The sequence below is a fragment of the Notothenia coriiceps genome, unplaced genomic scaffold (assembly GCF_000735185.1).
Source record: "Notothenia coriiceps isolate Sejong01 unplaced genomic scaffold, NC01 NC01_scaffold00002209, whole genome shotgun sequence".
In the NCBI taxonomy this organism is placed as follows: Eukaryota; Metazoa; Chordata; class Actinopteri; order Perciformes; family Nototheniidae; genus Notothenia; species Notothenia coriiceps.
The window spans coordinates 48,639-62,161 of record NW_011334910.1 but is presented as its reverse complement, the minus strand read 5'-3'; the positions used below and the strand labels follow the sequence as shown (position 1 = coordinate 62,161).

Sequence of the window (13,523 nt, the reverse complement as noted above, 5' to 3'; positions counted from 1 at the left end):
ATTAGTGTATGATCTGTATGAAAGTGGCCTGGCATGTAGATAGCCAGTCACCCTCTGTGAGGCAGTCAGACCCACATTTGCGCAGCTTTGCGTTCACAATACATACATAAAAAAAAAAGATTCCTCAGGCCAGCAGGCCACTTAACAGGCCAGGCCATCGGGAAACCTCCCAGTCCTCCCGATGGCCAGTCCGGGCCTGCCAACTAAACACACTGATATTTGTTGTGTGTAAATGTGTGTTAGTACCTGTCTGTCTAATCATGCATATTACTAAATCTAATATTTGTCTTGCACGTGTATTACTGTTTGCTCAAGGACCTCTCTTGGTTGCAATGATTAACAACAATGATGTTCACTGTTGGATCCCCTCATCTACCACTGATTCCTCACTCCTCTCCATCGGTCAGAAGAGACTGCAAATGCTCAGAAACTGCTCTAGAAGCAAAAGGCATTCGCGGCAACTGGCAGGCAGCCTTTTGGCTTTTATCTTAGCTAAACAATTGACAACTGTAGAACAGTTTGTTCTCATTTTGAACTTGAGTATCTTCAGAATAATTATTATAATAAATAGATGTTTCATAAATCCCTGCTTTTGTTATCTTTAACCCTTTCTTTAAGGGAGCCTGGAGGGAGATGTTGGTGAGATTAAACTCTTTGTTTGAGAGGGGTGAAGGACACACACCTGCTTCATGCTATTCTAAAATCCCTGACTCATTCGTCAATAACAACGTCATAATCTTGTTTTGTTTTTCTTTCGCCTGCTTACTCCCAATCATCATGAAAAGTACCCAAACACTCACTTTTTAAAACATTTGATTTGTCTTTATTCAGTGTCGTTCGAGGATAAATTCAAAGCCAACCTGGAGCGAGGGAACGCAGAACTGGAGAAAAGACGTCAGACGCTGCTGGAGGCGGAGAGGAGGGAGAGGGAGCGTCGTGCTCAGAAGGAGAGAGAGGAGCAAGAGATGAGAGAGAGGGAGGCTCAGGAGGCTGAGGAGAGGAGGAGGAAAGAGGAGGAGAGGAGGCTGGAGAGGCAAAGGGAGCTGGAGAGGCAGAAAGAGGAAGAGCGACAGAGAGAGATCGAAAGAAAGGAGGTGACAGTTTTATTCACAAGAATGAATCTTTGCATTAATGCTTCCTCTTGTCTAGCCGCACAGAGTTGTCTATTTACACTTCAGTGTCCTGTGTGGGTTCAATCCAGGCTGCACAGCGGGAGCTCGAGCGCCAGAGGAAGGAGGAGTGGGAGAGGAGGCAGAGAGGAGAGCTCAAGATAAAGAAGGAGCAGGAGAGGGACGATATCAACAGACTGAGAGCTAAGAAAAAGAGTCTTGAGATGGAGCTGGAGGCTGTGGTGAGGCGGCTGTAGTTATACAGTTGTTGCCTACAAGAACACATTAGAGATAGTTTGTGATGTCATCCTCTCTGTCTCTACCACAGGGCAACAAACATCGTCAGATCTCAGACCGGCTGCGTGACTTTCACAACAAAAAGAAGCTTCAGAAGACGGAGCTGGATCTGACCAATCAGAGGAAAGAGACACGCCAGCAGGACATTAGCATGCTGCAGAAAGAGTTGGAGTGTGTGTGTGTGTGTGTGTGTTCAAGTATATAGTATTTTAATTCATTTCTAATGCTGCTCAGGTATCGCAGTCCGCCGGTCTTCAGCCAACAGAAAGGGGCTACTCTCCTTTACATTTAGTTTTTCACAACTTCCACAACAAAGCTGAAAATATATCTTTCGATCCCGTTCGAATTGTGCCACGAATTACACATATGATGTTTGTCAATTTAAAAGATCATTTCCATGTAAAAAAAGTCACAGTTTGTCGTAAAACTGTTGAAATATAAGACTATGAAAAATACGCCACTAGAAAGACTACAAATCCCAGTCCGCGCTTGCTGGCTCTTACGGAACAGACTAACTCCCCTTGTGTGTATGCACAGCTCTCAACATGCCCAGACTTGGAGTGATTTTCACCTCTTTTAATACTTTTCGCCTCATTCTGAAAGAAAGAAGTGAAATGTGCCAACGTGACGGCCGTCTTGGTGTTGGAGCGAGACGGGAGATGTAGTTCATTGAGCGGTTTCACACAAAAAAAGTGTTACTTCACAGTTTTAGGACACATTTAAATTTTTTGACTTGCAAAATTATCTTTTAAATTGACAAACATCATATGTGTAATTCTTGTCACAATTCAAACAGGATCGAAAGATAACTTTTCTCTCGCCATTGACTTCAATACATAATTTTTCCAAAATAAGGTCCCATGGAGCTCCCCCGGAAAGGGAGGGACTTCGCCTCTCTATAGGAAACCAATCTAAACACTGATGGTGTCTTTATCCCACTGCCATGACATTGTGCAATGACAATGTACCTCATAATGATAAGAGAAAACAAGAAAGTTGTCTTCTTCACTCAGTTCTCTGTAATTTGCTTTGTTCATTGCTTCAGAAAGTGAGAATACATCAATGCTTTCCCAAATATTTTCCTCCCATGACTCATTTCTTGTTGCGACGATGCATTTCCTCTTGTTCAGGAGTTCCAGAGGAAGTTGTCCCAGCTGAATCCAGAGCAGAGGAGACTGACTGAGAAACTCAGAAACATGTCCTTGAACAACCTGCCTGGTTAGTATTGATGGATGAAATGACATTACAGCAGAACTATGGACACATGTTTGACAAAAGAACACAACACACTGAAATATTGCAATAAAATCAGGATATATTGCAAATATAAATAAATACATAATATGCACATATATAAATTAATGTATCAAACCACTTTAAAAATGAAAGTACATATTCACTAAAAAGCATGGAAATATTACTAATATATGGAAAGGCCGTGAAGAATATAAGAACTATATCATTAAATGTAAATACAGATATACAGTACATACACAATATTTTTTTTACTAGAAATCTCTAGCTTGCTTAAGTGTATTTCATCTGTTTGTAGCGTCGACCGTATCAGTGCTGACTGGGGGTGTTATGGAGAAAAAAGGGATGTGTTTGAAAATGCGAGAGCAGCTTGGAGTTCTGGAGAAAGAGACGGCTGCCAAACTGTCTGAGATGGATCAGTACAACAAAGATATGCAGGTACAGAATGGACTGATTCATACAAATGTATCTGAATGTCCTCATTAATTGCTGAAGTAATGTTCAATCATTTGAATAGTCTTCTTTGCTGGTAGAGGTACAGGTTGTTCTTTTGCAGGCTCTTTATTATATCGAAGCGACAGGAAACAGTGTTTTCTAACTAAGTGAAGCTTTAACAAAGAACTGGCTGTTTTCCTGATAAACTCAAATCACAACATCTTTATATCTTGTTTGCCTCATTTTATACCACTTTCATATGTAAGATATATGCTTTAAAAAGTGAATTCATTTGTTGTATGCCATGCCACCAATATTACTCACTACTCGCCCATTGATGCCTCTTTTCTCTCCTCCATGTATCATTACTTTTGGTCTGACCTTCTGATACTAATCGAATCACTCTGTCATCTGTTGTCTTACCTTGTTCTTATTCCTCCCACTTATTCTCTTTTTATTTCCTTTTATTCCCTTGCTGGATGCCTCTCTCCAATGCTCCTTCCTCTCTCTTCCCCCTCACTCGTCTCTTTATTCCTAACCTGACAGCATGTGGGTGATGAGGACTCTATGCTTCAGGCTGTCTTCTGTCTGCTGGCCTGCCTGCGTAACCTCTTCTACCTACTAAAGGTTTCTCTTTATGTCTCTTTGCTGTTCTCATATTTTCATCTCTATTTCCTACGCCTGCTAATATGTATCTCCATAACTCTGACATCTTGTTTCTGTGCTGTTTTAGCTCTCGATATCTATTTTTTCATTCGACTCTCTTTCTCCTACAATAGCTTAATGTTTAGGCTCTTACAGTTTATATGTGATTGGTATGTGTTTGTGCATGCTGTGTTTCTCCAGCCCTTCGCCATCTAGTCAGCTTAGTATTTCATTCAGTCAAACAATCTTCTAGTAAAGGTGTTTTGTGTGGCAGGAACTGAGAGACAGCCAGAGAAAACAGCAGGCAGCACTTGAGAAGCTACGGAGCGTCAAAGAGGACAAACGGCGTGAACTGAGTCGAAGGAAGGAAGAGGAGGAGGCGAGGAAGAGGAGAGAAGAAGAGAATAAACAACAGGAGGAGGAAAGAAGGCAGAGGGAGGAGGAGGAAGCTCAGAGGTACTTTGCTTTTACATAGATGTGTTATTGTTTCTTTTACATTGCAATGTGTCATGTTCAAGCAGAATTATGATTTATCAATGTACTGTAGAGCAGTGGTTCTCAAATGGGGGTACACGGACCCCTTGGGGTACGTTGGAGTACTGCAGGGGGTACGTGAGATTTATTTTGTTAATGAAAAAAAGATAGATATACCAATTTTAGGAAAAGTAACGAAGTTTGAGCAGTGTGGGTTTTATATTAATAGACTAGAGTTACACATATTTCAAAACACTAAGTGTAATAACTGCAGTTGCCTTCCTGTCAGAATGACAAAGATCCTCAGTGAAGCACAAGCCCATGTTTCTCACTACATTGTAAGTACAACTTATTAGAAAGATCAGTTCAATGCAACTAATGTCGTCTTAGTGTTATTGCATGATGTTAAAATTGGTTTGCCATGAATTTAGTGATGGATTGTAAACATTTGAAATGTAGCATTTAAGTGTTTCTCAGTTGTTGCTTTAATAAATCAGACACTGATGGTGCAGCGCTGTACTGTACCTCTTTATATAGGCTTTTTTCCCCTAACAAATAGTTTTTCCGCTGATCAGGGGGTACTTGGCTGAATTGTTTTTTCAAAGGGGGTACATTATTGAAAAAAGTTTGAGAATCACTGCTGTAGAGAGTAAAAGAGGTGCTGCAGCAAAGTATGACAAAAATAAAGACCTTTTTGAACCTTAAAGGGGACCTATCATGCAAAATGCACCTTTGTACGTCTTCTATACATGAATATGTGTCCCCGGTGAGTCAGGGAACTCATCAAGTGTCAGAAAACACAACCCTCTCTCTTTTCCTCCGTACCCAAATCTCTAAAAACGGGGCTGCAACAGATCTGAAACAGACTGATCCAGATTTGAAAATTGTTCTGAAGTCAGGAACGAGGAGCTCTGCCTATATGGGCAACTCTCCACCTATCAGGGGAATGAGAGGTTGCGTAGCATGGTAACAGCATGGTAACAGCATGGTAACAGGACGCTCGTAACTCGGCCCCCTCCTTTGCAGGGGGGCGTGGTCAGCTGCAGCTGATGCAAAGACAGGGTGGAGGAGAGCAAAATAGAGTGAAATGAGGCATGGCTAAAATGCATGCTCTGTTTGTATATAAATATACCTTATACAGTTTAGGTATGGCCCTACAATATATTATTCAAACATAGCATGATAGGTCTCCTTTAAGCCATGTCACAGTAGAGGCACAACATCCAAATATGAACCTGAAAATGACCATAATAAGCTATTTTGAAATGTTAATTCAAACAAAAAGGGGAAATACATTTATTTTCGCCTTAAAACGCACTTTTAAAATAATGTTTGCTTCCTGCTTACAGGCGAATTAAGGTGGAAAAAGAGCGCCAATGGCAGGAGAAGCTGAAGAAGGACGAAGAGGAGCGTCAGAGGGGGATTCAGGAGGAGAAGGAGGCCAAACAGAGGGAGGAGGAGCAGAGAGAGAGACAGGCCATCATCCAGGCCGCCAAGGAGCAGGCCGAACGAGAGCTCAGAGCAAAGGAAGAGGCCGAAAGAAAGAGACGAGAGGTGGAGGAGAGGAGGAAGAGAGAGGAAGAGGAGCGGATTAAGCAATCGGAAAGAAGGAGGCAGGACGAGGAGAGGAGGAAGCTAGAGGAGGAGAGGAGGCTGTTAGAGGAAGAAAGGAGGAAACTGGAGGAGGAGAAGAGGCAAGAGGAGAAAAGACGTAAAGAAGAGGAGGAGCGACGCCAGAGGGAGGAAGAGAGGAAGCGCTTAGATGAGGAGAGGAGAGAGGAGGATAGGAGACGAGAGAAGGATGAAGAGGAGAGGAGGAGACAGAGAGCTGCTGTGGCCGCCGTCCGAGATGCTGAGGAGAGCAGGAAGAGAGAGGACGAGGAGAGGAGGAAGAGAGAGGACGAGGAGAGGAGGAAGAGAGAGGACGACAGGAGGAGGCTTCAGCAGCAAGAGGAGGAAAGGAGGAAGCGTGAGGAGGATAGGAAGAGGATAGAAGAGGAGAGGAGGAGAAAAGAGGAGGAAGAGGAGAAGAAGAAAGCTGAGGAGACGAGGAAGAGGAAGGAGGAGGTGTCTCGTCAGCAGCAAGCGAGCGGAGGAGGAGGAAACTGACATTCAGGAGAAACTGACGGCTCTGCTGAGAGGACTGGAGGAGAGGAAGGGTAGGACACACGTACACACACGTACACACACACGTACACACACACACACACACCTACACACACGTACACACACACACACGTACACACACACACGTACACACACGTACACACACGTACACACACACACACACACACACACACACACCTTGATAGCTTCAAGCATTTATCTGTTTGCTTTTCACACATTTGTTTAGTATTACAAGAAACAGTATTTTATTTTAAATTCAGTTTTTAGCTCATCTTATTCTTTTTTAGATGTATATAGTTCACCTCTTACACATTTACCTGCACGTTTGCAACACTTTACGTTTATTAAAAGCACTTTTGAAGTTAAACTCTGATCCCTGATGTTCTGCTTTAGGAGGACAGCCCAGAGCCACACATCACAGGAAGTCAGCGGCGCTAACATCCTTCAAAGCTCTGTACCCGTTCACTGCCCGAAACAACGAAGAGCTTAACTTCAATTCGGAAGATATCATCGAGGTAAGATTGAACATGAAGGCTAATGAGGGCTGGACACAAGATACTACTGCAGCAGTGGAGAAAGAACCTTTTTGTCCCGGTTCAAAGGTTTCTTTGTTCTTGTCTTCCTCCTGTCAGGTGGATGAGACAACGGAGCGGGAGGAGGGCTGGCTGTTCGGCAGCAGACAGGGGAAGATGGGCTGGTTCCCAGAGAGCTACGTGGAGAGGGCGTCCCCATCGGACGCAGCTAACAACGTGGCGGCTGCGGCCCCTGCCCCTAAATTGGCGCTCCAGTCTCAACTCTCCAATGCGCTAGAGGCTGTCAAGGCAGCGGGAACAAAGTCTGCCTTCACACCAACACACTCACCGAACCCTGCGCCCTCTGACACACAAGGACAGGTGAGAGGTGTAACAGTGACTTTACTGCTGCTACCCTTTGATGATCACAGTGTGATTCTTGTCTGGACAGATGGAAACGCTCAAATACTCAGGGGCGAATTCATAAAGAATTGATTGAAGCCACTTTGGATCTGCCCTCTGCCCTGTCTCATGGTCTTATTCAATGAAAGTATGAAAGGCACTAATTATTATATTTCAAAGTAAACACGCAATTATCCATGAGACAAAGTACACATTTGATTAAGGCCGATGCAACTGTTTGGAGGCGTGAAAGTCAGGCTGAAGAAGACTGTGTATTCCATCCAAACCAAATAAAGAGAGTAAAGCATTTTTATTAGATTTTTTATTTAAATAGTAACCTTATTTTTATTTTTTCAAAGACAACCTTTGTGAATTGGACTGTTCTTGAATAGAGGGTACTTTTTTTAGAAAGGGGCTGGTTTTGCATCAAATGTATGCATATTACCTCATTTGAATACGTTCAAGTAAATATGAACACCAGTCTATTGTTTGCTTGTCAGGGTGCATTTAATGCTTTGAGGGAATGACAGGTTTCGTCTTGTTTGCACATGTTGACCGGATGCATAAGCTGTGCGATTCCTCCTTGAATCCCCCCTCACTGCACTCTGTGTCTCTCTGTGTCTTTCAGCTGGTGGTGGGGAACCTGCTGGCCCAGGCTCTGTGTTCGTGGACAGCAAAGACAGAAAGCCATCTGAACTTCAACAAGGACGATGTGATCCAGGTGTTGGAGCAGCAGGAGAACTGGTGGCTGGGAGAGCTGAACAGTGAGCGGGGCTGGTTCCCTAAATCATACGTGACCCTGCTGGGAGAAGAAGAGAGCTCAGAGTGAGTCTTCATGAACACAAACACTATTTGGTCACCATAATTAAACTAGGCTACGGCGGAGAGTGGATTTCCCTCTTTGTAAAAGTGAAAGTAAACTATTGGGTGAGCTTGCCAAGTACCAGAACTGAGCTGATGACTGATTTAAATAACAATATGCATATAAAATAGCATACAGCCAAACCTGTATATGCACATGACGCACATATTCTTAGATTCAGCTTGACTTGTGCCAACATCATTATTTATCTATTCTTCCATGAATCTGTCATGAAAGTGTAAGAAAGTAATTTTACAACCAAAATTGTTCTAATATTAAAGTGTTCTTCAGCATCAAAGTAATCCCAGTTATCTGTACATCAATAGATACACTGCAAACAGGGACGGCCCATAGCTTAATAAAGGATGTGTATTTGTAAAAGTAAACAAATAAAGGTTACAATCACAGTGCTCAGGCCACCTAAAGTAGGGCTTCTTGATTATGGCAAAAATCATAATCTCGATTTATTTGGGTCAATAATTGTAATTGCGATTTATTAAATGCGATTATTCATTGACTTTGAAAACATCCATTTATTGGAGAAAAAAAATGTGAACAATATGTTTTTAACAGTTGATTACCCTGAACACCAGATCTGGGGAGGCAGCTCTGGGAGGGAAAAAAACATTTTTGACCGTTGGTGCTCATCCTACTTTTCGGCCTTGATGTAACNATCATGCTCATTATTTGTTTTTTGTTACTACTGTTTACATGCTTTAATGTGTCCCTTTCCAGTGTGTTCTATAGGTTTTTTTGCATGTACATGTTTTTGAACATTAAAGCATGTAAACAGTAGTAACAAAAAACAAATAATGAGCATGATAAAGAATACTCTGTGTTTACTTTAGAACAACAAGTATGGATAAAATGACAGCAAAAGGTCTTTTTTTATGTAATGGTGTCAAAGCCCAGCTCATAAACGTGCAGCATTTATAAATACTCGTTGAGTCTAAAGCTGAAGTTGGGGGTCACTCACCTCTTCAGTACTGCTGCAGGAAGATGTTGGCTGAAAGTTACAAAGGTTAAATGTCACAGCCAATAATTTGACAGTTTGTTTACTTTTAATATCTTTAATTTGACTTGAGAAACCCTGATTCAGAGAGTGCCACATGTAGGCCGCAGTGAGTACAGACAGCAGGTTACAGACAATCTGGGTTAGAGAAGCCTTAAAACTCAGTTAGCACAGCAGCAGTCAATGCAGAAGGCTGCGGAAAATAAAAAGCAAAAATAAAAAGACAAACTTGTACACCTCTACACAGACCTGTCCAGTCTATTTGCACATCTTCCACATATTCAAATAGCATTAACGTTAATAAAGTACTTAAAAACAGAGTATTGTGGATTGAATAATAAACCAGCAGGCCTAACAAAACGACGAGTGAACTAGCCTACTTTACAGAAAAACTCATCGCAGAGAATCATCTAAGATGTTATATTGCCTTTCAAAAAATTATCAACATGAACACATCTTTAATATTTGACGTCACACAAAACAAACTCAGTGGAGAACAACTGATTATCCAAGATGACACAGCAAGCAAAGCCGCTCCAAACCGTTGGATAGTCACACACGCATAAATTAAGAAATAAATACAACACTTCTCTTGTTAATATCCAGGGCACCAGCAGGAACATAGTTAGAAAAGGTACTGGATGCAAAGGACAAATGAATAAAAACAGGGCAGAAAACACCAACAAATCCACCAACAACATAAATAAAAAGCTTTTACAAACAACATCCTTGTAACCTTTTCAAGGGGGATGTTTTGAGAAAAGTATTGCTGTCAAGGAGGCGGTTGCTAAAGAATGACACCTACAAGTCTGTGTGGTAGGGTGAAAATGTTAAGAACTAAAATAAAATGAGTAAATAATGTTTGTTATTGCTGACAATCTGTCTTACCTCAAAGAAAAAAATAATTTTGTCACCTCAATCTTTTAGCAATCACACTACTTGGCCTTAGCTGATTTTACACAGGAAAGAAAAAGTTAATTAATTTGACCACAAACAAGACCCACATTATCCCAAATAATAGTTTTTCAGAAACAGACTTTAAAAGACTAAAAAAGATGACTTGCATTAAAGCCAGATATTATGAGTTAACTTGTAAAAAGTTGCAGCATCAAGAGCCCTCAGCTGAAAATATGTGTATATTGCTATACTTCAACTTAATGTTAACACTCCAAAGACACAAAGACAAACACAACATTGTTACAGTGACACATGTGAATCCCAGAACAACGTATCCTGAGATCTTCTATCTGCAGCATAAACTGACTTCAGATCAGAGCTACCCAGCTGCTGTCCCTAATCCACGGTAGTAATTTCACCATGAGAGGATTTTACAGATCAAAGAGCAGAGTCTCTTGAAATCTGCAGTCATGACCTAATCTCAGAAAAAAAGAGTCAACATGAACATTTCTTGTAAATTAAAAGAAAACATTCCAACTTATTAAATGGCCGTGGTTGACCAGACTTGGCAAAGTGTGTGACACTTAAAACCCAATGTCTGTCTTGGTTTGGGTCTTTTTTCAATGGGGTTGAATGAGCTTCTTATCCATGGTCAGTGTATTATCTACACTAGAGTGAAAAGGCAGACAGGAGTTACAACACTGAAATAAAGCAATGAACTGGGGCAGCAGCTTAACATCATTTAGACACCAGTTTATGCTATTTTTAATTTAAACCACTTTACCTTGCCACAGGAAAGCCCTTTCTGACAGGGAACTCAAGCAGTTATATTTGCCTTGGTGACTAAAACACATTTTGTTCATCTGCCCACAGCATAATAATACTTTGCTTCTGTCCTGTGACTCATGTACGCTTCTCCAAACTGTCCACCTACAGTAGGTTATACACTGATATAGAGAGCACCACATACAACTCAACTTCTAAACATCGTAACTATCCCTTTAAGAGTTTAGATAATAGTAAAGTTTTGCTGATTTATTCATATTTTTTTAACAGCCTCCCTAAGGAAGCTAAACATTCAACCAGATACAGCTTCATGTCACACTGTGTGCCTGCAGTGTTTAGGAAGCCACGCTGGAGTTGTTCTTTTCCCTCAGAGTGTACAGAACATAATGTTCAGGCCTAAACTGCTGCACCAGTCCTGCTACCCTTCTGAGGTCATGAGACAGGAAGAAAAGATCCGTCTCTTACTGGTGGGTCCATATGATGTCACTCTGACCCTGATCGCCTACTGGCAGATCCAGATGACATCAGAAGAGGTATTATTAGTGCTGGTTATTGTTAAAATATTAAGGCGTGATGCGCGATCAGGAGAGTGTTGTTTGATATGTGGGGGCAACCGTCTGAGTTTGTTTAGGTGACAGAAAGCAGCCGTTCTCTTTTGGTTACACTGCAGGATTAAAATATCCCAATGTTGTCGTCTCTGTAGAAGACTCCATTATTATTTCAGTTCATCCTATATATATATAAAAGTCTATTTGTGGCCATAGAGCTGCAGGTCGAGGCGGACCCACACTTCCCCCGTAGGAACCTCGTGCAGCAGGAGACGACGCGTCACCGGACCCTTGTTTTCCAACTCTTTCTTTATGGTGGCTACAGGAACCTCTGTCCGGCCCAGAAAGTCTGATATGAAGAGAAGAAGTACAAAAGGAACATTTTATTTCAATTGGCTTTTAAAAGAGCTCAGAGAATGTGAAAGTTGGGTATGTGTGGGGCTCCAGTGACACAAAGGTTAGAATTGGGGGCCAGAAGTCAAAATTATTTCAGAGTCTTCAGCAAAGTCGGCCATTTAAATTCATTTGTTAGCTTCATTTTTTCACTTAATTTTGGGGCTTTACAGATAAATCAGCAGGCTTGGGATAGGGGGAAAACATGGAAAGGTGTTACATATAAAAAGAACAGCATTTGCTTACACTTACAGAAAGGTATGCCGGTAGGTAATTTAAGCTACATGATTACTGCAGCTGCTCCAAGTTAAAATCAAGCAACAACAATGGGCACATTTTTGGCTGATGACGGTATTTCCACAGCTGGAAGGAATGAGGGGAGAAATAAAATGGGCAGTAATGAGCAGGTGACTGACCGTCAGGTGAGAACTGGTCCCTTTCAAAGATGGTGATGCACAGGACGTCCTGGTACAGGTCTTTGATGTGGAACTGACAGTTGAAGTTCCACTTGGGGTTCAGGGTGTCGTTGAGCGTCCTGGACGTGAAGATCTGAGCTCCCATGGTCACTTCACAGTAAGGGTTGCTTTTACCTAGAGAGGGAACATGAAGACAGGGGAGCAGACAGATTAAGATAGAGGAACAACATACAGACAGGAACGAGGGGAAGAAGAGGGACAGGAAAAAAGAAAGAAAGAAAGTATGAAGAGCATTTAACCACTGGGCCCCATTTCGTCTGTGTTAATGCAGTACGGCATTCATTTTGAAAAAGGTGTGAGGTTTTTTTAATCAAAGTTTTGAAAGTTCAACCATAGCTCCTATAATACAATTATAATAATCTCTCTAGCCAAAATAATAAGAGCCTAAAGCACAACAAGTTCCCATTAAAACTGACAGCCATTTCAGAAAACATCTATTATAGGTCATTCCATCTAGAGCCGTGGCTTCTCCCAGTTTCCACCAGATTTATCAATTTTCTAACACTAATAGATTTGGACACACATTTTTCTGACTGCCATTATTTAAACAAAGTGCCATTTACAGGGTTACAATTAAAATATTTAACTATTTCAGTTTTAAAACAGACATTCCCTCTAAGGAAATAATAGTAATGTTTTTAAGTGAGGCACAAGCACTAAGCACACAGAGGGACTCTTAAGTGAAAGTGAACGGATGAAAAAAGGGATGACAGAGCACCGTAATTAAATGTGGCTTATCATCTTGGCTTCATTAGACATCTATGCAGCAGTGCGTGCAGCACGCAGCAGGGATTACATCTGGATTCTACCAAAACATTTTAGGTTCAAGGTGTGTTTCTCAGTCCACTGAGGTGGAAGGACCACCTTCGAACACGACTGCTTCCAGCTCACCGTTAGGTTTGGCTGGCTTCAGTTCAGTGGCCTCCAAGATGGTGACGAGGAGCCGTCCTATTCCACTGGCCTTCACAGATCGTGCTGCAAACACACACACACACACACGATGGATTCATAAAGAGATCATCACATTGGTTACATCAGTCCGGCTGGGTGAGTGCAGAGACAAACCTTGATAGGCCTTTTCCCTTTTTTTCTTTTCTGTCTCAAAAAATTCTTCAGATGCAGCCTTGATCTTCTGAACCCAAGCCGTCCTGAAAACACACACAGAGTTATTGTACAGTCCACCAAAAACATCACATGTGTTTGTGAGTGTGTGTGTGTGTGTGTGTGTGTGTGTGTGTGTGTGTGTGTGTGTGTGTGTGTGTGTGTGTGTGTGTGTGTCCTACCCTTCCTCTCC

General features: G+C 41.8%; 1 protein-coding gene and 1 long non-coding RNA gene across 2 annotated transcripts in view; one reads left to right on the top strand and one right to left on the bottom strand.

Moving 5' to 3' along the window:
- Nucleotides 1-332: 332 nt before the first annotated feature.
- Nucleotides 333-13,523, top strand: part of LOC104966737 (intersectin-2-like) — a 19,849-nt gene continuing 6,658 nt past the window's right edge. The window contains exons 1-14 of the mRNA XM_010795980.1: nt 333-402; nt 619-639; nt 832-1,094; nt 1,202-1,351; nt 1,438-1,578; nt 2,537-2,624; nt 2,959-3,098; nt 4,015-4,196; nt 5,564-6,183; nt 6,266-6,373; nt 6,735-6,856; nt 6,974-7,234; nt 7,884-8,080; nt 11,207-11,345. Coding sequence (XP_010794282.1) covers nt 333-402; nt 619-639; nt 832-1,094; nt 1,202-1,351; nt 1,438-1,578; nt 2,537-2,624; nt 2,959-3,098; nt 4,015-4,196; nt 5,564-6,183; nt 6,266-6,373; nt 6,735-6,856; nt 6,974-7,234; nt 7,884-8,080; nt 11,207-11,345 — 2,502 coding nt within the window. The remainder of the gene's footprint in view (nt 403-618; nt 640-831; nt 1,095-1,201; nt 1,352-1,437; nt 1,579-2,536; nt 2,625-2,958; nt 3,099-4,014; nt 4,197-5,563; nt 6,184-6,265; nt 6,374-6,734; nt 6,857-6,973; nt 7,235-7,883; nt 8,081-11,206; nt 11,346-13,523) is intronic.
- LOC104966662 (uncharacterized) lies at nt 13,119-13,379 on the bottom strand. The gene is made up of 2 exons (XR_800657.1): nt 13,295-13,379; nt 13,119-13,204 (listed from the first exon to the last, which is right to left on the bottom strand). It is a non-coding gene; the product is annotated as an uncharacterized lncRNA (long non-coding RNA).